The sequence below is a fragment of the Lemur catta genome, chromosome 16, assembly GCF_020740605.2.
Source record: "Lemur catta isolate mLemCat1 chromosome 16, mLemCat1.pri, whole genome shotgun sequence".
Lineage (NCBI taxonomy): Eukaryota > Metazoa > Chordata > Mammalia > Primates > Lemuridae > Lemur > Lemur catta.
The window spans coordinates 54,148,045-54,174,358 of record NC_059143.1 but is presented as its reverse complement, the minus strand read 5'-3'; the positions used below and the strand labels follow the sequence as shown (position 1 = coordinate 54,174,358).

Genomic DNA, 26,314 nt, shown 5'->3' with positions numbered 1-26,314 from the left:
TACTGCCTTATCCACACTCAGAGTTAATATCAGGTCTCTCTGCTAGAAGCAGAGACTGTCCTGCGGTAACTGAGCATGCTTAGTGGCCAGAAAAATCATCGAAGGAAACTCACAGCACTTCAGTCACCTTCCCCCTTGCTGAGGATACGGGAGTCTCTAAAAAGCCAGAGCATGCAACGTGGTAAGACACTGCTTTCCCTTTCCAGCTCCCACCCGGGCACTGGGAGGGCGGCGCCCGTCCACCAAGACCCTGCCTGTCTGGCCACGCTCCACCCACAAACCATCCTACCTCCTGTTCCCAGCTTCTTCAGGACCATGCTCTCTTCCCAGAGTAGCCTCTGTTTACCTCAAATGTTGCTCAATGCACAAGATAAACCTAAAACGCAACCCCAAAACGCTGCTCTTCCCTGGTCACTTACAGGACCTGGTCCACGTCACTCTTCATTGGCACATGATGCCGAGATAATGAGCAAATGTGAACACCGGCCTCCCACGAGCCAGTGTGCACGAGTGTGTGTGCATCTGCTGCCTCTCCCAATGTCCTGCAACGCCCCTAAGGGAAGTGGTCTAACTCAATAACGTGAACTTCAATAATTATGTGAATTTTAAGAAAATAGTCCTAAGTGATTTAAAAACAACAATAATTTTTCTGGTTTACTTCTCTGATTTTGAGATTTACTTTGATAGAGTAGTGACCACTATGAACTTTAGACTATTAATCTTAATAGAGCAGTAAGTAAAAATGAGCTTATAGTGTTCTAAAAGTAAAAACTCAAAAATGGAACACCTTAAACTAAAAAGTTAATTATATACTCCTTCCTTATTGGGTCCTTAAAAAAACTTTTTTAAAAAATTTAAAAAAGTAAAAAGTTAATTATAGTTCACGGGAACATATAATAAGATGTGTTCATAGATTGTTTTAAAATCAATTGTAATGACGCATACTTTACATACAACAAATGCATCCATTTTAAGTGTAACTTGTTACCTCTCCAATCCAACAGTGATGATTTGAGAATTTCACCCCTAGCAGGCAATCTTGGTCCTATTTCCAAGGTTTCTGGGGACCCCTTACTGACACCCCAGCACTCTCCAAACCCAAGACCAGGTGCCCCCATATCCATTTCACATAATCTCCAACCTCCCCCCAGACTCCAACTTGCCAGCACCTTCTACCAACCACACTGCTGTCCTCAGACGGCTCTTCTCGGTGCCCTTGCACTAAAAGGTGAATATTCTAAGAAGTTATAATTTCAATAACCATCACTAGTTGAGTCCTGCTATACACCAGGAACTGTGTAGGGCCATTTCACGCTTAGAGTAAGTCTCTCGGAGACAATGTGTTGTCAGATCATGCAGGGGGTTTTGTTTGTTTTAATGCACTCTGCCAATGTATTTTAACTAACGTATTATACTGAGAATATTCACATTTAGAGCAATTACTGATGCTTTAAGGCTGAAGTTTGTCATTTTATTACTTGTTGTTTGTTCATGCTGTTTCTCGTTCCTCTGCTTCTCTTTGCTTGCCTTCCTGGATTACCAGTTAGAACTTTCTAGAATTCATCATGATGTGTTTGTAGCACGTCTGCATACGTCACTCTGTACGGCCTTCCTGCAGATCGCTCTAGGTACGACCATACACGCGTCATGTACCACAGCCTTTCTGTTCTATTCAGGCCTTCTGCTGATTGACTGCGGCCCACTCATGTTACGTAAGGCAGTGTGCTTACTCAAAGTCCGATGATTTAAACATTAATCTCGCCAAAAACACTCTCCAAGTTGATACACAATATTAACCACCACACCCTTCTCTTTCCTTTCTGAAGTTCCAAGTCTCCTTCTGCTTTCACCTCCTTTCTGTTTGCAGAATTTCTTTTAGGGATTCTTGAGGGCAGGTCTGCTAGAAGTAACTTTTCTTAGTTTTCCTTCATCTTAGCATGTCTCCATTTCCCCTTCATTCCCAAAGGACAATTTCACCACACACAAAATTCGCAATTGACAATTCTTTTCTTTCAGCAACTGAAAACGCTGTGTTTTCTTCTAGCCTCTGTGGATTCAGATGAGAAATCTGCCAACATTAGAATTCGTGTTTCCCTTTAGGTTACAGATCATTTCTCTCCAGTCTCTTTCAAGATTCTTCCTTGTGTTTAGTGTTCAGTGTTTGATTGTGGTGTGTCTTGGTGTGGACTTCTTTGGGTTTATCCTGTTTGGGACTGAATCAGCTTCTTAAATCTGCAAGTAATAACTTTTACCAAATCTGAATCATTTCAGCCATTACTTCTTCAAATGTATTTTCGACCCCATACTCTTTCTCCTGCCCTTCTACGGTGACTGTGATTCCAACATTGGGTCTTTTGTCACTGTCCCAAGTTCCCGGAGGCTCAGTAATCTGGCCAGTCCGCTTTCTCTCTGCTGTTCAGCCAAGTCCTTTCTACTGACGCGCCTTCTCGTTTGCCGATCCTCCCTGGGCCTCTCCACGCGACAGAGCTCCTTATTTCAATCACTGGACTCTTCGGTTCTACAATTTCTCTTTGGTTCTTTTTTCTGTCTTTCATTTCTTCCTCCTATTTTTTCATTTGTTTCAACACAACCACAAAGCATTTTTCCAATGGCTCCTTAAAAATCTTAGAGAAATAACGCCAGTGTCTGGGCCATCTCAGGGTTGGGACCTGCTGTCTCTCTGTTCTAGGTGGGACTGTGCTGGTTCTCGGTCTGACGATGTCCTGGTTCTTGTCTCCATCCTAGACATCTGGGGTCTTAAGCAGTGAGACTGAATCTTGGGCTCTCCTTTGGTAGGCACTCACCCTGTCCAGGTGGAGCATGAGAACCAGCTGGGGTGAAGCCTCAACTCACAGGGCCCCGCTGACACCAGGGCGTGGAAAGCACAGTGCAGACTGACATCGCCTGGGTCAGTCTCGTTGCTGACAGGTAAGGGAGGGCTCAGCTCCCTCCTGGACCCACTGACACTACTCTGGCCGGGGAATCAGACCACCACCTACTTCTGCTGGGTGGAGAACAGAGGTGGGCTTTCAGCGTGGCTCTGCCAACACCATCAGGAGAGGATTCTGGGTGTCACCTCCTTCTGCCAGGACAGGGATGCAAGATTAGCTCCTGCTTGGTCCCAAGCATTCGGGGGATGGAAGTGCTGCAGGAAGGAGTGGAAGTGAAGTCTCCACTCGGGCTCCCTAAGCAATTTCTCAGTTGGTATTTGGCTGGCATAAGGTGAACATCATAAAAAGATCTTCTGTTCTAGGAGACCAACCTTTTCCCAGTACTAGCTAAAGAGGAGCCAGCTTCTCTCTTGGAGTGTTTTTCATCTGTGCTTGTTGGCAGAAGGCTGCAGGCCTCTCCAGCACCCTGTCCACGTGTCAGGGAGGAAAAAAGGAAGTCCAGGGAGCGCACTGTCACGTCATCCTCAAGCCCACAAGTCCCTCTGCTGTCTGCCACCTTCCTTCCACCTTGCAGAGTCTCTCTGCATCTCCTGGTTGCATTATCTCCCAGTGCTGTTAGTTACAAGGAGGACACCTGGGAGAATGAGGCTACTTCATCTTAGCTGGAACCATACATATTATTTTTAAATGAAACTAGAGGTCAGGAATTATTCCCGTAGTTATTGCTAATACACAGCATTCAAATCAATTAACAGAGAAATAAATACATACAAAATGGACATAGACAGCCAAAAATGTATTATTTTAATATGCAGGGAAAACACCGATACTTGTGTTCCCATATCTGTTCTTCCTTTCTCACTGCAATAATGCATTTCTCAGCTGAACACAAGGCTAACCAAGTAAAATTCTATTTCCCAAGCTTCCTAACCACTCGGTCACCAGCTGTGTTCTACCCAACTGGATACGCGCAGGGCTGGCATTCACCTTCTGGATCAAGCCGTTAAAGAGAAGCAGTGCACCCTTCTCCTGCCCTTGTCATCGTAAACCATGTGACAGAAGCAACGCTCCACGGCAGAAGAGCAAATGAAGGTCCTGGACAACCTCGGCGGGCAGGGCCTCTACCAGCCCCGCCAGACTGCAAGGGGAGAGGAGAGGAATGGACTCGGAACCTGTGTGATAACACAGCATCCAAGAAAGGAAAAAAAAAGAGCACCCTATTTTTTACATGTTGCCAACACGTTTGCCATAATTGGCTCTGGAAGAAGCAGAAGAAAGCCTTTTTCTCCTTCCACTCATGTAAAATCTTGAACTCAGAGCAAGGCTGCTGAGGTCAGGTGACTGATCATCACAGGTGGCACAGACACACGCGCAGTGGCCAGATGAGGCACCCTCACGGCTTCCCTCCACAGCGCAGCGAAAGCCTCCTCTACAGCTCCTCCATCCCTTGCTGCAATTATCACTTACTGATCAGAGCGCGCCTGCTGTGTGCTGAAGTGGGAAGCCAGAGACGGGGGTTAGTAGTACAGACGTGTAAAGTCCATGACTCTAGGAAACAGACATTTCTCAAAGGCCTTTGGGAAAAAGGTAAAAAGGAGTCAGAAGCTACAGAATGTTTGAGTTCTCACAGCCAGGATGGTGAGAGACAAAGACAGCTGGAGATTCACAAACAGAACAAAGGGACCAGGCTGCACAAAGTTCAGATGAGGGGGTCGTACCCCAGGGGATGACAGCACAGCAAAACAGAATGGCAGTAACAGGGCCTAGGCAAACGAGGGAAACAGTGAAGGACTATGGGCTCAACTTTGGGGAGAGATCTATAAGAAAATTTGGACAAAATCTGCGGAAAATTTTGAAAGTAATGTACAAAAACCTAAGAGCTAGCTTTTGGAAGTGGTAAGTGACTGTGAGTTCTCTTTTCAGGTATGGAGGAAATCATAATAGATTTTAAAAAGGCGTATCTGAAGAAACACTAGAATGGAAGACAGTAAAGCTCGCTGTTCTGGTGACCTGTGCGGATGGGCTCAGAAGGCCATCTCCACCCTCCATGTCACCTGGGGTGACAGCCCAGAATTTGCAATGTGCACAGACGCCTGCGGTCAAAGGCACCCACCTGTCCCCTCCTGCTAGAGGATTAACACATGCAGCCCAAGTTTCACTTCTCCGCCGGGACCACATGGTTCATCACGTTAACTCTCTGGCCAACATCCCCCCCGCTGCTGACTCCCCTGTTGTTCCATAACACAGGCTTCATGAACCTCGACCTCCACCAGACAAGCATCTCACCCCACCAGCCTGCTGAGAACTGGAAGGGAAACCGCAGCCCCCTGAGGCGAGGACTCCACACTCAGGCGAGTCCCACTCCGAGTCTGCCCCACTCGGGCTCTGCTCCCATTTCCCAAAACAGGCCTCCCACACCTGCCTCCAGTTCCCTTAGGCCACCACCTTCCTGCGAAGACAGAGCAACGGCCCCACTGCACAGAGAAAACCGAGGCTCTACAGCCTCAGTCCCAACCCATCCACAGAGGCCCCCGGCACCACGGCACGCTCAGAAGGAGACCTAGGGGTAGTTTACATGTGCAAGGGAACAGCAGTGCCAACATTTGTCCAACACAACAAAAACTAGCCCTGTTTCAATAAGATCGTAATGTTATAAAGGTCAGTTTCCACAGGTGTGTGGTTAAAACACAAAGACAGGGTGAAAACTATCTTAATAAGAATTAATATGAAAATTAATATGAAAATGATTGTGGAATAAGAAATCCTAGGATATAAAAAAGCTGTGCAATACCCCAATGTATGTGTTAGTCTTTCAAAGGGCTACTACGTTATGAAGATATAAATACCTATTAAATCCAATGAATCTCACCAGTTCATAAACACAGGTCTTGGCTTTTGCCTTAAAGTACATGAAAACTTACTGAGACACCAGGAAAATCTGGTCTGAGAAGGCTGGGAGACAGCTCGAGCTCTCCACGGCAACCTCCACTGCACCCCCCACTGCACCCCATTTCCACCCGAGCCCTCCCATCCTCCTGCACCTGCACCCCATCTCCACCTGAGCACTCCCCCTTCTTCTAGAGTCAAAAGAGAAGTATCTTTTAGTCAAAACTAACTTCCCTGCCACACTCTTGTAATAAGTCACTCTCTTCTTTTCCAGATGAGGACCCTCTGAAAATGAATTGTTATACCAATATTAAACCCTTAAGTGTGATTTTGTTTTGTGAAAATAGGAAAAGTGTCTTTAATTTTAAGGGGTATATCATGAAGTATTTGCTGGCAAACTAACATGATTTCTGCAGCTTACGTCAAAATTGTTCAAAAAAGGGAGACGGGCAGCAGGGAGGGGTGGAGAGGAGATGTTAAGATCTGGCAAACTTTAACAACTGGTGAGTCCAGAGAAATGTTATATACAAATATCCATTGTACCATTCTTTTCAACTCCTCTGTAGGTTTAAAATTTTTCAGAATAAAAAGTTAGAGAGATTTGCCATCACTACCTACTGCAATAACAAATAAGGATCTAAAGGTGATTTTTTTTTTTTTTTTTTTGAGACAGAGTCTCACTTTGTTGCCCGGGCTAGAGTGAGTGCCGTGGCATCAGCCTAGCTCACAGCAACCTCAAACTCCTGGGCTTAAGCGATCCTACTGCCTCAGCCTCCCGAGTAGCTGGCACTACAGGCATGCGCCACCATTCCTGGCTAATTTTTTCTATACGTATTTTTAGTTGTCCAGATAATTTATTTCTATTTTTAGTAGAGACGGGGTCTCGCTCAGGCTGGTCTCGAACTCCTGACCTCAAACGATCCACCCGCCTCAGTCTTCCAGAGGGCTAGGATTACAGGCGTGAGCCACCGCGCTGGCCTAAAGGTGAGTTTTTTAAAAAAGAAACTGCAGATATGCTAGTTGAAAACAAAGCAAAAAACACTCACTACCTGTTATTGGCATATGAGGTTGTGCAGCTGAGAAGGTCAAGAGAATGCAGCAGGATGGCAGAAGACTACAAAACTAGCACACGAATTGCACTGCTTCCCTATGGACAAACAATATTTAATGCAAAGACTCCGCTAACTGGTATCACTCAAAATCTTAAAATACTAAAAATAAATTTAAACAGCATACTGAATTCATATGAACAAAATATTAGAGTGATGTTTGATGTTCCATGTTCTCATAAAGATTCAACATTGTAAACATGTTCAATTTTCCCCTGAAACAACTTAAAAATTTAACACAATCAAAAATACCAGCCTATTTTTAACTACATAAAATTCTAGAAGTTCACATGAAATAATAAGCCAGAAAAGGAAAATAAGAACACACAAACATTTGCTTATCATTACAAAGAGAAACCTATCAGCCAGGCACGGTGGCTCACGCCTGTAATCCCAGCACTCTGGGAGGCCAAGGCGGGAGGATCACTGGAGCTCTGGAGTTCGAGACCAGCCTGAGCAAGAGTGAGACCCCATTTCTACCAAAAAATAGAAAGAAATTAACCGGACAACTAAAAATACATAGAAAAAATTAGCTGGGCATGGTGGTGCATGCCTGTAGTCCCAGCTACTAGGGAGGCTGAGGCAGGAAGGACTGCTTGAGCCCAGGAGTTTAGGGTTGCTGTGAGCTAGGCTGACGTCACGGCACTCTAGCCCAAGCAACAGAGTGAGACTCTGTCTCAAAAAAAAAAAAAAAAAAGAGAGAGAGAAACCTATCAAAGATAAACTGGACAAACCAGGAGCACCCCCGGAAAGGCAGACAGGAATGGGGTGACGGGGTATTGGGGTACTGGAGAGGCAGAGTCTTACCCTTTTGCACCTCTTTGACTTTTAGTAGTAAGTGAGGATCCAAATATTCAAAGACCACCTGCCAGCTCTCCATCCCTCCTCCACTCTGGGCTGCATCTCTGTGGTCCCTGATGGGGGCACCTAACGTAGGGGGGAGAGGGAGGGCTTGGGCTCACAGCAGCGGGGTGTCTCCAGGGGTGCAACTGGGGGGAGCGACCTGGCTGGCTTCAAAGGGATGCCCATAAAGCCACAGGGAGGGGGATGGGCGGGCAAACATTCAACCATCCCCTCCCTTGGGGCAGGGCGGGGGCTGGGGGGACGGGGGACACACCCTGAACGCTGTTGGGTGGTATGGGGTAGGGGGTGGGAGGACAGACATGAAGGGAGGTGGTGAGGACGGGCTGCAACTGGAGGCACCACCACAGCTCACAACTTCACGATTTCCACACGCGTGCGCTGCACTGTCTATGTGTGGATCTTTTCAGATATGGTGGGATTTTTTTAAAAATGATTTTAGAATTAGGAAGCATTTCTAATCAAGTCACAAAAACCAGAATCCATAAATAACTAGATTGAAAGTCTGAGTATATGACAATTTAAAACTTTGTGCCAGAAAAATAAATAAATAAATAACAAAACCAGAGGCCAAGAATGAATTCTGTCACGCAGGGCAGAGAAAACTAACTTTCTAGATATGTAAATAGCTCACACAAATCTACAAGAATGAGACCAATGATTCCTACCAACCTACCATCCAAAAAAATTAAGAAAATTAAAAGAAAAAATACTAATGGCTAATAAACATGTAAAGATACCAAACTTCACTCATAATTAAAGAAATATAAATTAAAACAACAAAAACATACCATCTTAAAATTACCAGATTGGAAGAGACAAATTTTACAACGTAGAGTACTGAAAATGGTATGAAGAAATGGGCATTTTCATACACTATTGGCTGGAACATAAACTGATAAAACCTCTTTGGAAAATAATATGACAATATCAAAATTTTAAATTCACATCTCCTTTGACCTAACAATGCCATTTCTAAGATCAATCTTACCTTTCTATTAGCCCAGGTTTCCTCAACCTCACACTAACAGCATTTGGGGCCAGCTCGTTCCCTGGGCTGGAGGCTGCCCTGTGCCCTGTGGGTGCCTGGCAGCGTCCAGACCTCTGCTCACTGGTTAACAGCAGCACCCCACCCCCAGCCCCGCAGCAGTGACAACCAAAACATCCCCTGGGATACACAACTGCCCACCCTGAGAACCCAAACACATACAAGAATATTTGCTCACCATAGCTTGGTCTACATAAACAAAACCTACACACCTAACAGTGACCTGTTAATTAATTAGCACACAAACAACCCCCCATGCAACTGTTAAAAAGAAGGTGCTTTCTCTGTGATTAACAGATGTGGAATCATATTTAAGATACAGTTACTGGAGAAAAGGTGGGGAACAGCAAGGGTTGATCAGCAGGGGTGCAGCAGATCTGTGCAGGCACAGAAAGTCCCTGGAAGGATACAAAAGAAACTACTAACAGAAGCTGCTTCTGGGGAGCAGAACTGCGAGGGGATCCAAAGGCAACTTAACTTCCTACTGTCTGTACTCTTCTCTCCTGTTTGATTTCTCACTGTGTACACATAGTACTTATTCCAAAATATGTTAATACTCCAGTATTTAATATGTTTTCTGCTTTTTTAAAAATAAAACTATGACCATTTTTGAAGAGCATTATAGGTGTGAGACAGGCATTCCTATACTCTACAAGACAAGGTATATATCAGAATGTGCTTTCTAAAATGTAATGCGGCATTCTATAAAGAACTTGAAAATAGAAGTCATAGTTGTCAATTCAGTAAATCCAACTGTAGGAATCTATCCTAAGGAAATAATTAAAGATTCATATGTAAGAATGTACTATAAAATTTATAATATTGAAAAAGTATAAACTAAAATGTTAAACAATAATTAAAATGATTAAATATTATAAGCCCAGATGCTGAATACTTTAATATTAAAGCACTAATAATTTAAAATATTGGTATAAGAAAACACTCATGATAATAAGTGAGAAGAGGAAGGACATATTTACAATATACTATGGGCAAAAGGTAGATTACAAAATAGTCTGTACAGTAGCATAATCCTATTTTTGTATCAAAAAAAATTTTTAAACATGGAAACTATTATAGAAAGTATGTATAAAAAGTCTGAATTAGTGTGATTATGGGTGCTTTCTAAAAATTTTTTTAATTTTTTTTAATTGACAAGTAAAAATTATACATATTTGTGGTGTGCAACATGATGTTTTGGTGCATGTATACATTGCAGAATGGCTAAATCAACCTATTTAACATATGCATTACCTCACAAACATATTTCTTTGTGGCATATTTTTAAAATATACTCTTTGCAATTTTCAAACATATGATGCATTGTTATTGACTGTACTATCCCAGATGTACAACAAAGCTCTTGAACTTACTCCTCTGTGGCCTTTGACCAACATCTCCCCATCATCCTCCCCCCCCAGCCTCTGGTGACACCATTTTATCTGTTTCTATGAGTTCAACTGTTTTAAATTCCACCACTGGTGTTTTGTTTTGCTTTTTAGGTTCTTTTTTTTTTTTTTTTTTTGTAGACACAGGGTCTTGCTATGTTGCTCAGGCTGGTCTCAAACTCCTGGCCTTAAGTAATCCTCCCGCCTCGGCCTCCCAAAGTGTTGGGGTTACAGGCATTAGTCACCACGCCCAGCCTTGCATTGGGTGCTTTTAATGTTACTTTGGTTTCTAACCTTTTGCAAAGTAAAAATGAATTACTTATAAGATTTTAAAAGATAAAAATAAACTTTTAAAATAAAAATTAAAGGCACTTATAAAAAGAGTATCTAAACCTATGCGGAAAGTATGAATTCAATTTTTAGGATGTAAATTTTATACAGATGCTCCTTGACTCAGGATGGGATTAAGTCCTGATAAACCCACTGCAAACTGAAAATATCGAAAGCCAGAAACCCCCGCCCGCTGCCTGGGACAGCAGCTTGCTCAGCCTCACAAGAGAAGTACGGTTTCCACTGAATGGGTGGCACTTTCACACCATCGTAAGTCAGGGACCGTCTGCACATGCAGTTTAAATAATGTATCTGTTTTTCTGTCTCAGGAAGAAAATATACCAAATAGCTATCAGTAACTATCTCAGAACTAGAGATGACTTTTATTTCCTCCTTTTTACTTTTACATTTTCCTAAGCGGGGCAGGAAGCAGGAAGAGCACACTTTTGAAGCAACAGCTGTCTGCACTTCCGCTCAGCCCCACCTCACCTCAGCACTGTGGTCCTGTCACCCTCAGGGCTGTCCCCAGAGCGGCCTTACGGCCGTAGGAGCCTTCACCTTAGTGTATCAACCAGCTTGGGGCCACTGTGAATTTCTGCTCTTCCCCCAGAATCCCTTGGGCCAGAGGATCCAAAGCCAAGCAAGGAGTCTCTGCTTCTATCTTCTGAAGCAGAAAAATTACTTTTGGCTACTAAAGAATGCTACAAAAGTTAATTTCTTTTTTAAAAAAGGTGGTGAGGGGGCCTCTGCCAGCTAATGTGGACATATTAAAATGTCTCTACCCTAAGGTATTGACTGTGATAAACATTTTATCAGTGAACTGGAGATTAGTCAAGGCAAATTGAATGATAATTAGCTCCTAAAAATCTATACAAGAGGCTTTTAAAACTAGTTTATAGCTAAAATCCTCCTAATGATCAGATGCATTTTAACAACCAGTTAACAAAGTATATGCAAAATGATTACAATTACCTCTTCCTTCTCATGTAGCATAATATGCGCTTTGAGACTAGCCACTCTGGAGAATTTCTTGTTACACACAGGGCAGGTAGGATCTTCCCCGTTGTGGGTACATTTATGAAGTGTCAGGTTGAATTCAACATTAAATGTTTGGGGGCACTGGTCACATCGATGTGGCTATTTGGAGAGAAAAGTAAACAAGCCACTGAAATACAATCTTTCCACAGATGCTTGTTCAGTAAATGTTATTAAAATATCAACAAGTACCATAATCTATAGATACTAAAAAACTTCTGAAGTCTCTAACAGACCTGAAGTCAATAAATCCAAAATGGACACAGTAAAGCTCCTGATAGAATTTCTCAGAGGATTACAAGGATGAAAACACGTATATGTAGAAAATATTCCTAATAAGAAATGATGCATATAAATTTATCAGGTTGTAGTCTCTATGAAAAAATATGTGAGAAACTTGAACTCATTAAATTGGACTTTTCCCTTCTATTTCTGACCAATTCCACTGTTAGAAACAAAACCACTTCAAGTAAAACTAGTAATCATATAAATTTTTACTAGGTTTTAACAGAGTTGCTTATCTCTGTCTAAAATTTCCCAAAATGGAAGGTATTCTTCCTCTTATAGAAAGATAATCACTAGTATGTCTCTGAAGTATCCAAACCCTAATGAGTAAGTCAGTATCTGCAGATTGTCAACTTGAGAAAATAATGCCAGTGGGTACTAGTGTTCACATTATATTATTATAGTTAAAAAGCATTATGCATGCTGAAAGTAAAGCCTGGTCCCTGGTATTTTTCTGGTCTCAAATGACTCAATACCTTACATTCTCCTACCTAAAGAAAGGTCGGCAATCACTTTTTTAATTATAGTTTTAACTGCCACTTTCCATCTATCGGGAAAATCATTCCATTAAGACACTAAAATTCTTGACCTATCCCACAAGAGACACTGCAAAACAGGGTTCAAATCTCTATTTAAGATATCCTGCTGAGACAGGATCTAAAGCATCTAGAATACCACTTTAAAATGCAAGACCACTAAAGAGTAAAACTCCCTGCTGGAGAAGAATACTTCAGAATACACCGATTCTGTGTTCAGTCATACATGAAATTTAAACTACTAAAAAAAAAGTCGTATTTCTAAAATATTTCTTTGTCCACTCATAAATAACACAAATATATACACTCACTAGGACAAGCTCTCATTTTCTCTCATTATCTAATGATAGCTAGCAATACAACTACAACTAAAAAAAATTGCCAAAATATTTATTTGTATAATATAAAATGTTCTACAATTTAGGAACCTAAATGGTAAGAAAAATTTTGGTTTTATGTGTTGATTTTTACAATACCTCCAGTTTCAACGCTCACATTCCTGATAGCCCTTCTGACAATACATACCTTGTCATTGCGCTCGTGGTCCCTCATGTGGCGTTGAAACTGGGATTCTTTTGGAAAAGATAGCAGACAGATTTCACATTTATGGAAGTTTGGAGCTTGATAGGCATAATTAGTGTTCTCCGCATTCAATGTTAAAACTCCATCTATAAAATTGCATAAGTATAGACAATAAATACCAGTTGTTATTCTCATTATGTAAATAAAACTAAATTATTTGGTTATTATTTAAAAACCAAATATGTCAGAGATTTATGAGAGACTTTAGATAAAATTAATGACAGACTAAATTTTAGAAATGGACATGCTTTATTTTTAAAGTTAGAAATACATGTGATTGGGATGACTGAAACAGTGGACTACAGAATTCTAAGTTCTTGTTGGTAGAATTTTTAGAAACCTGAGACTAAATTCCTGAGGCTTCACATACACACACACACACACACACACACACACACACACACACACACACCCCTTGATGCTGTTTCTTAAATCTTGCAAACCTCCTTAATATTGTTTCAAAGTCACTACAACCACGGAGGCATGCCACCTCTAAATCACTTTGTGAGTCTATCAATAATCTACATTGTTTCTTAAATCACTCAGTAAACAAAACTCTAGCAGAAATATTAAAGCCTTTAAAGGCTAACTCACTATCAAACTATCTATGAAAAGTGCTACAAAGCAAGATAAAGTCAAAGAAAAAACTCCATTCTCTCACATAGTCACGGCTTAGGAAGACAAGCGATGGCAATGTCTCGGACAGTTGCCAGTTTACACAAAGGGTTTCTATAAACCCACCCAGGTAAACTGCTTTAATCTTAAAGGTACTTTCAAGTAAGACTAAAGAGGACAAATAACATATCACAGAACAATCATAAAACTTGTCAAGAATGTCATAAAACAAAGATGTCCTAAATCTCCACAGTTCTTTAAAATAAGTAAATATACTCCAAGTCTATCATTTGGGCATAAATATATAATATGCCTTAACTATACAAAGACTAGAAATATACTGCATACAACTCTTTGTATCAGATTTGATCCAAAAATATCAGACTTCAGAAATGTGAGAGTAGGGCAGGGATTAAACTGAAGACCCAAGGAGCTCAAGAAAGACCCTACTTCTCAAAAGCCCGAGTAGTAAACACGGGCATTCAACATTTTCTACAAACCTTTAAATCCCTGCTTTAAAACAGCCTGCAGTTCCAATTTTTGCCCAGTCTCCTGGCCTAGGCGGAATCTGCCTCTTAGCAAGGACTGTGAAATCCCAAGGAAGGGGAGCTGGGGTAAAGGGGGGATGTAGGAGGTGCAGCGGAGACAGCTGGGGGAACTTAGCAATGGATCCTTGAGTAAAGGCAAATTCCAGGTTCAAGAAATGCTAATGTAATTCAAAAGACTACAACTTCATACACAACAATGATGAATCCACAAAGAAAAAGATACACATAATTTTCATTCTACATGTCTTTAACTATATTCACATACTGTCCAAAGATCATACTTCCAAATTTCTACACTGCAACTAATGGCAAAATGCTTTATGACTCTCCAGACCAAACAAAATGCTAGTTGGGATCGTATCAATTGATATATCATTTCCTTTGGAAAAGTCTGTGGTATGGTAAGAAATAGTTTGGAGGTTAGGAGGGAACAAGGAAAATATTTGTTGAAAATTGTGTTTTAAGAACTCACTAGCAAGTGTTTTAACCTAAAGGCTGAATACAGTAATGAAAGAGCTCCTCAACTTAATTTCTGAAATGCAAAATTAAAAAGCTATGTCAGGATGTGGAATAAAACAATTTTCACAGACTCTGTGTTGAAATTACTTAACATGTTACTCAAAAATAAGAAGGGATTTAATTTATTGCAGTTGATAGATAATCCCGAGACGTGGAACTTTACATTTAAAATTGAAAAATGAACATTGTTTTACTTATGAATGAAGGCTTTTCCAGAAACAGTTTTTTATTTTTTCTCCTTAACAAAGCTCAAAACATAACAAATTACTTTTTCAAAAGTCCCTCCTTCCAAACAGTGATAATATAATATTAATTTAGTTTAAAGACAAACTTAATAATTTGTTTGTAAATGTGTAAAAAAACCACATTGAGTGCCACATTGGAGCATAAGTTTACAATCCAAAGCCTTTCTAGGCTGTCACTTTGCCCAGGGAACATTGCTGTGATAGGCAGCTCTTTCTTGTCCCTGGGGAAGGCCCTGCCCAGCCCTGCCGCCTCCTGCCAGGCCGGGCCTGTGCCGGCCACACCTCCTCTGCTTTCCCTCTGCTCAGTCAGCTCTTTCTAGGCAGCTCCTGGGCCTCAAAATAAACCCTTTCCTTCACTAGTCTTCAAACTTTCGGTCCCCAGAGTGTCTACTAGATTCCTGTGTCCTTCGGTGAGGCTGTCACCCGAGGGGGACCAAGGCTGAGCTGCCGGTGAGAACGGACCCTGCTGAAACTGCAGGCACTGGCCATACGCCTGCCCACACCTCCACTGTCCCAGGGGTCTCTGCGGCCCAGAGGCCATCAGACTCCTCAGGGGCTGTGATCTGAGACAGACAGGATCAAATGAATGGCGGCCTCCTAACGGGACAGCCCTCCAGAGGGCAGTTGAATTTTTTAAAAGCAGCTAAAAGAACTTCACATGAGAAGTTGGCAGCAAACATTCCCGTGTCTCCCAAGTCAGGTATTCTCTGCGGCCTCCCTACACACACACACACACACACACACACACACACGCACACACACGCCTGCCTGCCTGCATTTAGCCATTATCAAATCTAAGAGTTCATCCTACCTCCTGAGAAGACCGGGGTAAATCACCGTGAGATTTCACTGGTGTAATGGGCACTCACATGGAGAATTCTAAGGCAGCTGACCCAGACAGTCACCCTATACATAAAAATATGACCACCATTCACTGTAACTATTCACCTTTTCTGCTACCAAGAACTCTAAATTTACTATCAAAATTAAACAAAAACTGATGGTACAATGATCAGAAAATGTTTAAGTAGCTCTTTTTGCCTGTAGAAAAAGTAATTTGGATAATAGCATCAAAATCAATCTAACTCTTCACAAAAATAAAGATTCTAAATAGAATATAGTAATAGCTATCTGTCTGCTACCCACAAAATAATAAAGCCTATCTCAGAGTTGTGCAGAGCAAGTAAGACAACGCTTCCTGATCATGCGGGAACAACAGGGCACCAATGGCCCACCCTCACTCCTCTGCCCTCACTCCACAATCACACCATTCCATATACTCAGGCCTGGCTTGTCATGACTTGGGACCAGACAAGCTACCCTAAAAACCGTTCCTCTTCCCAGATGAAGACCAGCAAACCAGGCTAACCAGCTGAATCTTAATGTCAAAGGTCTTTTATCTCCATCTAAAGACCCTGGGTTGATCTCTTATACAAATGTCTCTCTGGGATAGGCAGCCAAGATCAATAAATCCTATTGCATTTAGAGCACTCCACGGATTTCACTGAAATTTGCTTCTCATGACAAACTCTGAAGCATTGTGCATTTAAGAGCTCAGTTATCAATAAATCCTGATAAAGTATTTTTAATATTAGAATGAGAGATCTATCAGTTTCAGTTTCTACAGTAACAGAGCCAACTCTCAAACTTTGTATGTGTTTTTATTTTTATGTTTTGAATAAAAGTCTTTCCACGATATGGTTGCTCTTCCTCTCTGCTCTCAGCCTGCACCTCCTCGGCCACCCGGCCCCAGCCAGGTAACAGGCTGCTCCTGCTTCCTCATCCCATCACCCTCACGTTCTCTGCCACCAGGCACCTCTCTGGGAGTCCATACTTCAAACTGCCACCATGTCAGATAATCTCTACCATTCTTTCTCCTCCTCTTTACTTCTGTAAACTTCCTTCTACTTTCTTTTCTTCCTGTTTTCTACCGCTCCTCCCACATGTGTCAGTGTTCAGGTTTTAATGCAGGTGGACTTTACCAGGTGAAACTCTGAGTGTTTGGGCCCAGGAACCCTTTCTGCTGCACAAAGTTTGGTACATAACGTGTACCTAATAAATATCTGGAGACAGACAAGCAGTTTCTGAAGCTCCCAAGACTAATTTATCTAATTCCTACCCCCAGCCTCATGCCCTCCATCTCAGAATTACCTATGTGAAATGTGATCTATTTCCACCTTGTTATGTATCCTCCAACTATTCTTATTTTATACATATATACCTTAGCCATTTGGTTGTTCCCAGGAGCTAGCTGAAATGTGTCTGCATTATTTTCTTTGTAGACTCCTTCTCAGACCAAATACTCCAAACTAGGTCAACAGCACCAGCCTTAAGCACCTGCCTTCCTCTAGGAAGGAAAACCTGTCGACTCAAAACCACCTGCACCTACAGAGGTTGGCAGAACCAGAGAAGACTCTTGCATTTTTTTGAATTTTAGCTATTATCTATTCGAATGTATTCAGTCATAAGTAGATACTAATCTGGAAATGAAACGTAACTAATATGGAAAAATAATTCCCGGTTCTGCATGTTATTTCTTTAAAAAAAAAAAAGTGGGTGGAGCAGAGATATACTGTGCATTTGCTTTTATATGCATAAAACATTCCTGTAACACTATAGAAAAAAATAATAGCACTGGTTACCTGTGTAAAAGATACATCTGACTGGGGAATGGGGGATGGGGGATGGTAAGGAAGACACATAATTTTCATCGCTGAATTCAATTCTGAACCATGATAATGTATTACTTACTCAAAAAGCATTAAAGCCAGGCACAGTGGCTTACACTTATAATCCCTGCATTTCAGGAGGCCAAGGCAGGAGGATCGCTTGACGTTAGAAGTTCAAAACCAGCCTGGCCAACACAGCAAGACCCCATCACTACCAAAAATACAAACATTAGCTAGGCATAGTGGTGCATGCCCGTAGTCCCAGGTACTCAAGAGGCTAAGGTGGGAGGAACACTTGAGCCCAGGAGTTCAAGGTTACAGTGAGCTCTGATCATGCCACTGCACTGCAGCCTGGGTGACAGAGCAGAACCCTCTGTCTAAAAATAAAAAATAAAAAATAAATTTAAAAGAAATAAAATTTATGTGGGGGAAAAAGATGAGTCATATAGTCCATGCCCTGTTGGTTGGACAGCTAAGAAAACTAACACCACAGAAATTAAGCCACTTGGTCAAAATCACATAATTAACCACAGCAGAACTAGTACTAATTTTCAATTAATAATTCAAGGCTCTCTCCTAATTAATTATGCTCCTGAGATGAGACCCCAGTTTCTAGTTTGTACCTAGCACAAAAACAACACATGAACTTAGAATTTACCAACAACTTTATATACTAATGTGTAAGCCTAAGACTGTTTGTTATTTCAGCATAAAATATATTCAGTTAAGAGCCAAGAAAATGTACCCCTGTTATCACAAGGATGACTAGTTTCAATGAAACAGTTATATTCTAAAACTTTAGTATTCACCATAATAAATGATATGAAATTTAACTGTGATATAAAGATAAATACCAATTCACAAACCCATTAAATGGTCCCTAATAATGTCAGTTCACTTGCATTCTCACAGCAGACGGTTCCCCAGGAACAGGGTCACCTCTACCCAGGTATGCTTTCAGTGCTCATCTTGTCAGTATCTGTAAGTAGTTGCATAAAGTCTATCTTTTCATGCTTCATATTTCTACATTCTGATTATATTTAAAAACAATATCAACCTCCTTTGAAATATTTTTTTTATTACCTATCCATTTTTATTTCTAAAGAAAGACTTTAACTTGGGTAGAGTACATTCAGGCACTACACATAGATTATCCAAATTTAACAAAACTACAGTACACTATAACAAAATAAAACCTCAAGAATCTAACAGCACCACCTTCTAACTAGAACACTGAGAATTCTAGGCTCAAGACCTAAAAGTAACAGGGCCTCTGAAATGATCTGGCAGCATATTCCTGAGTATAACGCAAACAACTGATTTTCTATACATAGAATAATTTCTTGTTCTGCTTGCTGCCATTATGCTATTTGTCATTTCCACAAATATACAATTTATTTGAGCACGGAAACAACACAAATATCTACTTTTATGCCAAATAGAGCTAAAGAGTGCCACAAAGAACTGTGGAGAGCACATTCTGAGATTCAGCCCAGTTTTCAATAAAACATGTACCTTGGAAAATGGGTATTTAGAGATTAAAATATGAATACATGTCACAGAAAGGAAGACAGTGATAAATACAGGATTTGGAGTCAGAGGACTTAAGGGTGAGTCTCTGTCCTGCCAAGTTATCAGTTGTGGGTCTCTGACGAACCAAATAATCTCTCTCTCAGCCTGACTCATCACACAAAGATAATGATTTCTGTCCTACCTCACAGGGTTGTTGCAAAGATTTAAGTTATAGAATAAATGTGAAACAATTTTTTAAATACTTATTTTAAAGTTACCAACCCCTCACAGTCACAGCAAAAACAAACAAAAAAAGTAAAGTGCACACCCATCAGGATGGCTAGAGTCAAACAGACAGACAGTACCGAATATTGAAGAGGATATAGAGCAACTGGAAAACTCAAATACTGCCAGGCAGAGTGAAAATTTCTACAACCGCTCTGGAAAACTATTTGGCTGAATACATGCATAATTTACAGTTCAGCAATTCCACCCCTTGGTATAACCCAAATAAAAATGTGTGTGCATGTGCACCAAAAAGACATGTTTAAAATATTCACAGTAGCACTGTTTATAACAGGCAGCAACTAAAAACAGCACAAATACCCTCCAACAGCAGAATGGGTAAATATATGGGAGCAGTTCATACAGCGGAATACCATCAAACAACGAGAATACATGGGTAAGAATACAAAGCATGGGTGAATCTCACATATCAATAGAAGGAGCCAGACACAAGCCAGATGCAAGAAAACAATCTATATGGTTTCATATTATACAAACAGTTCGACAAATAAGCAAAACTAACCCGTGCTGTTAGAAATCAGGCCAGTGGCTAGTCTGACAAAGCTGCTGATTGGGATGAAGCACACAGGCCTCCTCAGGGTGCTGTTAATGTCCTGTTTCTTAATCTGGGTGCTGATTACATGATGAGTGAGTTCTTTGCAAAAATCCATTGAGCTGACCACAATTTCTGTTCTGTGTGTCATATGTCAACACAGTTTACTCAAAAGTAAAGTGGTAATAATATACAACTTGCTGTTCCTATCTTTTCCTCCAGATTGGGGTCAACTAATGAAGGTCTAACCTTTCGGTAAACGAAGTGTCACTGAAATACGGCCATGCTCATCTGCTTACGTGTTACCCTAGGGTAGCTTTCAGGCTTCAACAGAGACCATATGACCCACAAAGCCTAAAACATTTACCACCCGGCCCTTCGAAGAAAAAAAAGTTTGCCAACTCCTGCCCTACAAGGTGAACCGGAATTCCACAGGGAGTCATGTTCGTCACTACGGCATTCCCTGGAACTTCCACTGTCTTCCACCTGCCAAGGTACTGCCCCAACCACAGTGAAGTCCTGGAGTTAGGAAGGCATTAAAGGTTTACATATACCATGCATTATTTTCGACAGTAAACAGCCCTAATATTTACTTAAGCATAAGCAATCTCCTTAAAGCCAATAAGGCCTTTGTCTTAGTCATGGGACAGAAAGGCTGCATGCTCTCCTAAATAATAATTTTATGCAAATTAACACAATAAAGACAGTTGTCTCTGTTCACTGCTCTGCCTTAAACCTATGTACTTCACTCGACATCTGACACTTAACCCATCTGCTGAAGGTTCTCTGCCAAGCACTTTCAAGCTGATAAATGCAACGACTGGCATGATGGCTTTAGCGTGAGGCCCAGTAATGCACAATTACATGTTTCCTAAAAACGGACACAGAGTTCTCAAAGTACATGTACCACCAGCAATTCCTGAGGTGACTTTAGGTGGCGCAAGAGTAACTAACAATCCTAATGGCTATGTGTTTATTTTAATGTATCTTGGTACTAAGTATAATTGACACATCAAAACAGTATGGTGTTGGCATAAAGACAGCCAGGCCAGTGGAACAGAAGTGAGAGTCCAGAAATAAACCCATACATCTAGCATCAATCAATTTTTGACAAGAATGCCAAGACCATTCAATGAGAAAAGAAGATTCTCTTCAACAAACGGTTCTGAACAAGTAGATATATACAGGTAAAACAATCAATTCAGACCCCTACCTCACACCACATACAAAAATTAACTCGAATTGGATCAAGGCCTCAATTTAAGAACCAAAACTATAAAATTGTTACAAGAACACATAAGGGAAATGCTTCATGACTGTGGATTTGGCAATGGTATCTTAAATATGACACAAAAAGCTACAAATAACCAAAAAAAAAAAAACAAATAAATTATACTTCATCAAAATTAAAACTTTTCTGTACCAAGGGACACTATCAAGAAAGTGAAAAGACAAGCTACAGAATAGGAGAAAATATTTGCAAATCATATATCTATTTTAAGGATCTAGTATTCAGAATACATAAAAAAAATTCTTACAACAACAGTAAAAAGACAGGCCAGGCATGGTGGCTCACACCTGTAATCCCAGAGCTATGGAAGACTGAGGCAGGAGGACTGCTTGAGCCCAGGAGTTCAAAGCCACAATGAGCTAGAATCACACCACTGCACTCCAGCCTGGCTGACAGAGCAAGACTCTGTCTCTAAAAAAAAAAAAAAAAAAAAAAATTTAATAAAAAATGTTTTAAAAGTTAAAAAAAGAAAGGATAGTATTTCCAACAAATAGTGCAGATAAATTGGATAGCTACATGTTTACAAAAAAAAATCTCACCCTCTCCTCTCCAAACCAATTTCAGATGGAGTGCAGATGAAAACATAGGATAATGTCAGCTGTCAAAAGTTCTTTAAACAGGCCCCAAAACATAAAAGTAAGTACTGATAAATTAGACAACATTAAGAACTTCTTTCATAAGAAGATATCTTTAAAAGAGTGAATAGGAAAGTATAAAGAACTCATATCCTGAGTATATAAAGAACTCCTATGAATCAATAATAAAAAGGCTTAAGACCCTTCACCAAAGAAGATACACAGATGGCAAATAAGCCTATGAAAAGATGCTCAACAGATGTCATCAGGAAATTGCAATTTAAAATGAGATACCTAACTACATTGCTAACAGAATGGCTACAATCCAAAAAACTGATTAATACCAAATGCTGCTGAGGATGCCCAACAACAGAAACTCTCATTTATGGCTGGTGAGAATACAAAATGGCACAGCTATTTTGGAAGACAGTGTGGCAGTTTGTTACAAAACTAAACATGGTCACACCATACACCCAGCAATCAAAGTGCTCAGTATTTATTCATATGCGTTGAAAACGTATGTCCAAGAAAAACCTGCACACAGATCTTTACAGCACCTTTATTCTTAATTGCTCAAAACTGGAAGCAACCAAGAGTTCCTTCAAGATGTAAATGGATAAATAAACTGTGGTATATCCATACAATGGAATATTATCCAGCAATAAAAAGAAATGAGCCACCAAGTCATGAAAAGACATGGAAGAATGCAAATGAATGCTGCTAAGTAAAAACCAGTCTGAAAAAGCTACATACTTTCTGAGGGCAGGCAAAACTATACAATCAAAACATGGTTGCCAGGGGTCCAGGAGAGAGGGGGAAACAGATGCGGCTCAGGGCATTTTTTGGTCAATGAAACTACTGTGTGATACTGTATGGTAGATAAATGACAGAATATACAACACAGAGAAAAATCCTAAAGTAAACTATAGGCTTCAGTTAATAACAATGTATCAATACTGGCTCATTAATTAAAATACATCACGCTAATGCAAGATGTTAACAACAGAGAAACTGGGAGGAGAGAAGGTGTACAGGAACTCATACTATCTGCTCAATTTTGTGTAAGCCTGAAATTGCACTAGAAAAGAAAGTACTATTTTAAAAAGAAAAAAGACAGCCCAGTAGAAAAATAGGCTAATGCCTTAAACAGGAACTTAACAAAAGAGAACAAATGGCTGGTAAACATAAAAACCTTATTAGCACAGATCAAATTAAAAATCAAAATGAGATACCATTACACTTACTAAAACGGCTACTATAATATAAACAGTCAGACAATACTAAGTGCTGTTGAGTCTACCAACCCAATGGAATTCATTCGCTGCTGGTAGGAGAGTAAACCTGTACCCTGGAAAACTGTTTGGCAGTATGCACTACATCCCAGAAATGCATGAAAGTTTACGGCAGCACTTATTCAAGAGCCAAAAACTGGAAATAACCCAAATATAATACCAAGAGTTGAAGAATAATTGATAGTATGTTTATACAATGGAATTACTATCAAAATGAACACATTCCTGCCGCATAGCAGGAATAATCTCATAAAAACAAATACTAAATGAATAAAGCCAGAAACAAGTGGGTTCATGCTCTTAAATTCAATTCAGTTCAAATCAGGTAAAACTAACCAGTGGAATTGGAAGCCAGGGCAGGGGGAGGAGGGACTTACTGTTAACTGCTTCCCTAGTTTGCATTACCTATCTGACCTACAGACAGCTGAGGTTTTGACTTCTGTATTAAGAGCACAGTCTTTGTTCATGGCAGCTCATTAGGTTACACAAATCCTTAATTTTAATCCACTAAAGCAACAGTTTTCAACCACACTGAGAGATATTGCAGGGGAAGGCACCTCAAACGTGTAGGCTGTCTCTAAATCTCTGGACCTCCCTCTCTTCCACCAGAACAGCCTTGAGGCACAGTGGAACCACCTGGGGAGCTTTGCAAACACAGAAGATGCCCCCCCCACAGGCTCTGATGGGATTGGTCTGGCGGGGCCTGGTCACTGGGATCTTGGAAAGCTCCCCGGGAGATTCCATAGTGTGTGCAGCTGCCAAGGGTGGGGACCACCGCTGTGGGGCTGTGGGCTTTGCCCAAACACCACTTAATGGGAGAAAAAGGAGTTCTATGACAAAAAAGTGTAGCAAACATTGCTAATTCCTTGAGCGTAGATACACTATCTCTGCCCACAGACACAATGTAAACAGCTTGACATATAACACACACAGTGTGGAACCGACTTTATCCAATAATGAATTATGGTTTTTCCCAAGCTAGTTTTGTGTGAAAGACAAAAGATTTCAAACCCATGTTAAGTCACTACTTTATTCCAGGATCATAAAATCTTTAGAGGTTATCTAATCACACTTCCTTCAAAATACTAAAGAGTCCCAAGTTTCTGCCCACCTAAAAAGTTCAACTATGGGGAGTGGAGGGTGCTCCTTTAAGAAGAAATCTTTTCATCCTTGGACAGAAACTTGATATTTTTAGAAGGTTAACTATTTTAAGCAGAAGGTGTCTCCCCTTAATAACTGCGGCGGGGCTGAAGCAAGTACTCCACTGTTATCCTGAAGCCTGAGGGCACTAAGGCCCCTGCAGCCTCCGGAGAAGGTAAAGTCCTACTGCCCCCAGCTTATCCTGCTAGCGACCTGCCCTTAGGTTCCTAAATTCATCTGAGGAAATCTAAAAGGCCTGAACTGGTATTCTGATCAAGAAAGGGCTTGTTCATGCTTTTGGCTCAAGGTCTGCCTGTCTCAGCTCTCTGGAAATGAACTAAGTTATTACAAATCCCTCCAAAAAAGAAAAAAAAAGAAAATTTACAGGAGGCCAACTAAAGGTGTAAGCTAAGGAGAAAAATTTTGCACCATTCCATTAGAAAAAAACACATGGAAGTCATATTAGATTCCAAAATGTTGTTTCCATCGAGGTAACATTATTGCTTATTAAGAGTAAACTAAAATAATTATGAAGAAAAAGAGCCTATCTCACTCATCCTCATAGCCCCAGAGTAGCGCCGGCACACAGCAAACGCTCAATGAGAGCCTCCCCATCGGTCCACAGAAGAGGCTTACTTCTTTACTTTGTCCCACACCAATGACTCTTCAAGAAATGTTTTAGACTAGGTATATTCTTACTCATTTCTTTAGGTTTCAATTTTAACATCATTTCTCCAGGAAGCCTAGACTCCAAGTGCCTGTTACTTCCTGCCAAGAACAGTGTTCCTACCATCACGGGACACGCAGAGCAGAGCCCACGTCTGTTGCCAACTTTGTACACCAGCACAGTGCCCACCTATCATAGCAAGCGCTCTAAAAATAGCTGTTGAATCAATGAATTTACCAAAGCACAACAACAAAATACACGTTTTGGACTCAAAGGTAGCTCCAACTCTGCCACTTACTAGCTGGGTGGACATTCCAAGTCACTTTTCCTCTCTGAAAAATCCCTATATATCTTGCAGGATTTTCTTACGAATAAAATTCATAATGGGGTGACACAGAAAATAGTCAAAATAATTTCAATTATGAGAAAGGTATTAAGAAGGTATGAATAACTGATAGAGCAATGGGCCTCAAACACTTTGGTCTCCAGAGCCCTTTAAATTCTCAAATAGCATCGAGGCCCTCAGAGACCTTTAGTTTGTATAGGCTATATCTACTGATATTTCTTTTAGAAACTATAACTTAGCAATTTTAAAAGATTTATTCATTTAAAAATAAGTCTATTACATGTTAACATAAATACATATTTTTATGAAAAAAGTGTATGTTCCAAAACACAGCAAGAAGAGTTTTCATTTTCACAAATCTTTTTAAAGTCTGGTTTAATAGAAGACAGTTGGATTCTCATATCTAGTTCTGAATTCACTGTGTTGCAAATGTTATCTTAGATCGGAACACGTGAAGATTACGTAGCCTCACCGTTCGGTGCCACCCCCACCTTCGTTGGTGCTAATGTGTCAGCAGTTGTACCCACAATTGCTTCTGTACGATTGGTGCAAATGTTAACCAGTCTCAGTCTCATTATGAAATTATTAAGCTCACAGACTCCTGAAAGCATCTCAGGGAACCCCCAGGGGTCCATGAACCACACTTTGAGAACCACTGTGGTAGTGACCAACTGGTTTAAAGGTTGCTTTTAAGCGGGTTTGAGGAAGGCCTCTCTGAGGAAGCGAAGCACTGAGATCCACAGAACGACCAAAAGGAGATGATTTTTCAGAATAGAAAAGAGCAAAGGCCCTGAGACTACAATTAGTGTGCACCAGGGAACACAGACGAGTGCAGCAAGCCAGAAAAGCAAAGAGAAGCAAGAGTGGGACGAAGGCCAGGTCCGTGAGGACCCTGCAGGGGCACGTCTGTGTTAAAGGGATGAGGATTCCACTGTGGAGCTTTAATAAGGTGCGGCCATCTGATTCACATTCAGAAAGATCACGCAGGCTGACGAGTGGTGATTTCTCTCAGAGGCCAGCGGTCCACTTGAGAGGAGGCCAGGCCAGGGGTGACCCTGGAGATGACAGTGCAGAGCAGACTGGAAATACATTCCTGAGGCAGAAGC

General features: G+C 40.9%; 1 protein-coding gene across 3 annotated transcripts in view; it reads right to left on the bottom strand.

Moving 5' to 3' along the window:
* Window positions 1-26,314, bottom strand: part of ZNF236 (zinc finger protein 236) — a 118,034-nt gene that overhangs the window by 76,430 nt on the left and 15,290 nt on the right. For 2 of the 3 annotated variants that reach the window (XM_045527678.1, XM_045527677.1), the window contains 2 exons: window positions 12,895-13,037; window positions 11,486-11,650 (listed from right to left, as the gene is read on the bottom strand). The exons of the other annotated variant lie outside the window; for it this stretch is intronic. In XM_045527678.1, the coding sequence (XP_045383634.1) occupies window positions 11,486-11,650; window positions 12,895-13,037 (308 nt within the window). The remainder of the gene's footprint in view (window positions 1-11,485; window positions 11,651-12,894; window positions 13,038-26,314) is intronic. 3 annotated transcript variants of the gene reach the window in all.